Here is a 1,539-nt window from a genome sequence, read left to right on the forward strand (position 1 = left end):
GGGGGAGGGCCGGGCCGGGCCAAGCCAAGGTGGAGCCGGGGCGGGGGGATACGGGTGCAAAGCCATAAACGTGGCGTGACGGGGTGCGTTGGGGTCCGGGAACGGTCGCTAATGTGCGGTTGGTGACTGTACGACTGATGCCTGTCGGTCTGCAGAGACCTGACCTGTCACTGCCTTGATCCTTCCAGAGGCTGAAGGCTGCGGTTCACTACACGGTTGGCTGCTTGTGTCAGGATGTTGCAGAAGACAAAGACGTGCAATTCAGCAAACAAACCATCGCAGCTATTTCAGAGGTCACCTTCAGGCAGTGTGGTACAGAACTTTGTGTATTATGTGTTTGCTCAAGGGCAATTGCTGGGGAAACGATGCTTGAAAAAATAGCGCTGGAACTGGGAACTACGGGTGCCTTGTTTCTTGCGTTACATTTTCAAGAGTACAAGAAACAGTGATTCAGTTTTCAGAGCTGGGTAGAGCACATGAATGTATGTGGAAATACTGCGTGGGCCCCCTGCCTGGGCAAGAGTGGTGCGTGCTGTCGAGATAGAGTCACTGCTCGTGACTAGCGGGAGAATTCGCTGTCACCCCTCCGTGACAGCGAGAACTGCACTGTGTATTTCTGCCTGCTCACAGCTGGCATTTTCAATGTGTGGTCTCTTTGTTTTCTCTAGAGAACTTTGCAAAAGACCTGGAAATGTTTGCAAGGTAGGTACTGTAGCACTTGATTGTTACAAAGGCTTTTTTTTTTCTTTGCATTCAGCTCCACTGATCTTTAAATTACATCAAGTTTTAAAGGATTCTGTTGGCTGATTAAATAGCGGCTCTGGAGTTAGGAAGTAGATAATCCCTGTAGGTTATTCCTGATCTTGGAAGTTCATTTCTGTAGTGTGATTTAGGTTAATGACTGTATGTAACTGTCAAATGCGTCAGCGCATAGCGGTACTGGATGTTTGGCAGTGACAGATGCTTACTAGCATGCCTGTTTCATCTGGTTCCTCCAGAGAGGTGAGGGAGGTCTTAAGGAGTCAAAATTTAACACTGACCTACTGGCAAGTGAGAAGGAGTGGAACAGTGGTACTTAAAGCGAAATTCAGCTGGTTTTACTCAGGACGTGCGGGAATGTAGTTGTACATGTACAAACCTGACTGGCAAGTGAGAAAGAGTGGAACAGTGGTACTTAAAGCGAAATTCTGCTGGTTTTACTCAGGATGTGCGGGAATGTAGTTGTACATGTACAAACCTGTAAAATAGGTTTTTGTGTTGGAAAAGATAGGTGTGTTTGGTTTCCTGGGTCCTTCTAAAACCCTTTTAGTTCATGTTCTGGATTTAGTTCATGTTCTGAATTAGATGGCCTCGTACAACACTGGCAAACACATGAAGGGGTGTTTTTAATCTTATGCAGGCATGCAAAACGAAGCACAGTCACTACAGAAGACGTGAAGCTTTTGGCTAGAAGGAGCAGTTCTTTGGTGAGATTCACTGTATTTTCTATCTCGCAGCATTCTTGAACCAACTGGCTAATTCCTAAAAGCATTTGAATTA

General features: G+C 46.3%; 1 protein-coding gene across 1 annotated transcript; it reads left to right on the plus strand.

The window, feature by feature from the left end:
• Positions 1-188: 188 nt before the first annotated feature.
• Positions 189-1,505, plus strand: LOC104488296 (centromere protein S-like; the record flags this gene model as incomplete). The annotated part of the gene is made up of 3 exons (XM_010138982.1): positions 189-312; positions 669-702; positions 1,400-1,505. Coding segments are annotated over 3 exons (264 nt in total), but the record flags the coding sequence as incomplete, so codon positions are not given.
• Between the last annotated feature and the right edge of the window lie 34 nt (positions 1,506-1,539).

This window comes from Buceros rhinoceros, unplaced genomic scaffold (genome assembly GCF_000710305.1).
Source record: "Buceros rhinoceros silvestris isolate BGI_N320 unplaced genomic scaffold, ASM71030v1 scaffold19976, whole genome shotgun sequence".
Lineage (NCBI taxonomy): Eukaryota > Metazoa > Chordata > Aves > Bucerotiformes > Bucerotidae > Buceros > Buceros rhinoceros.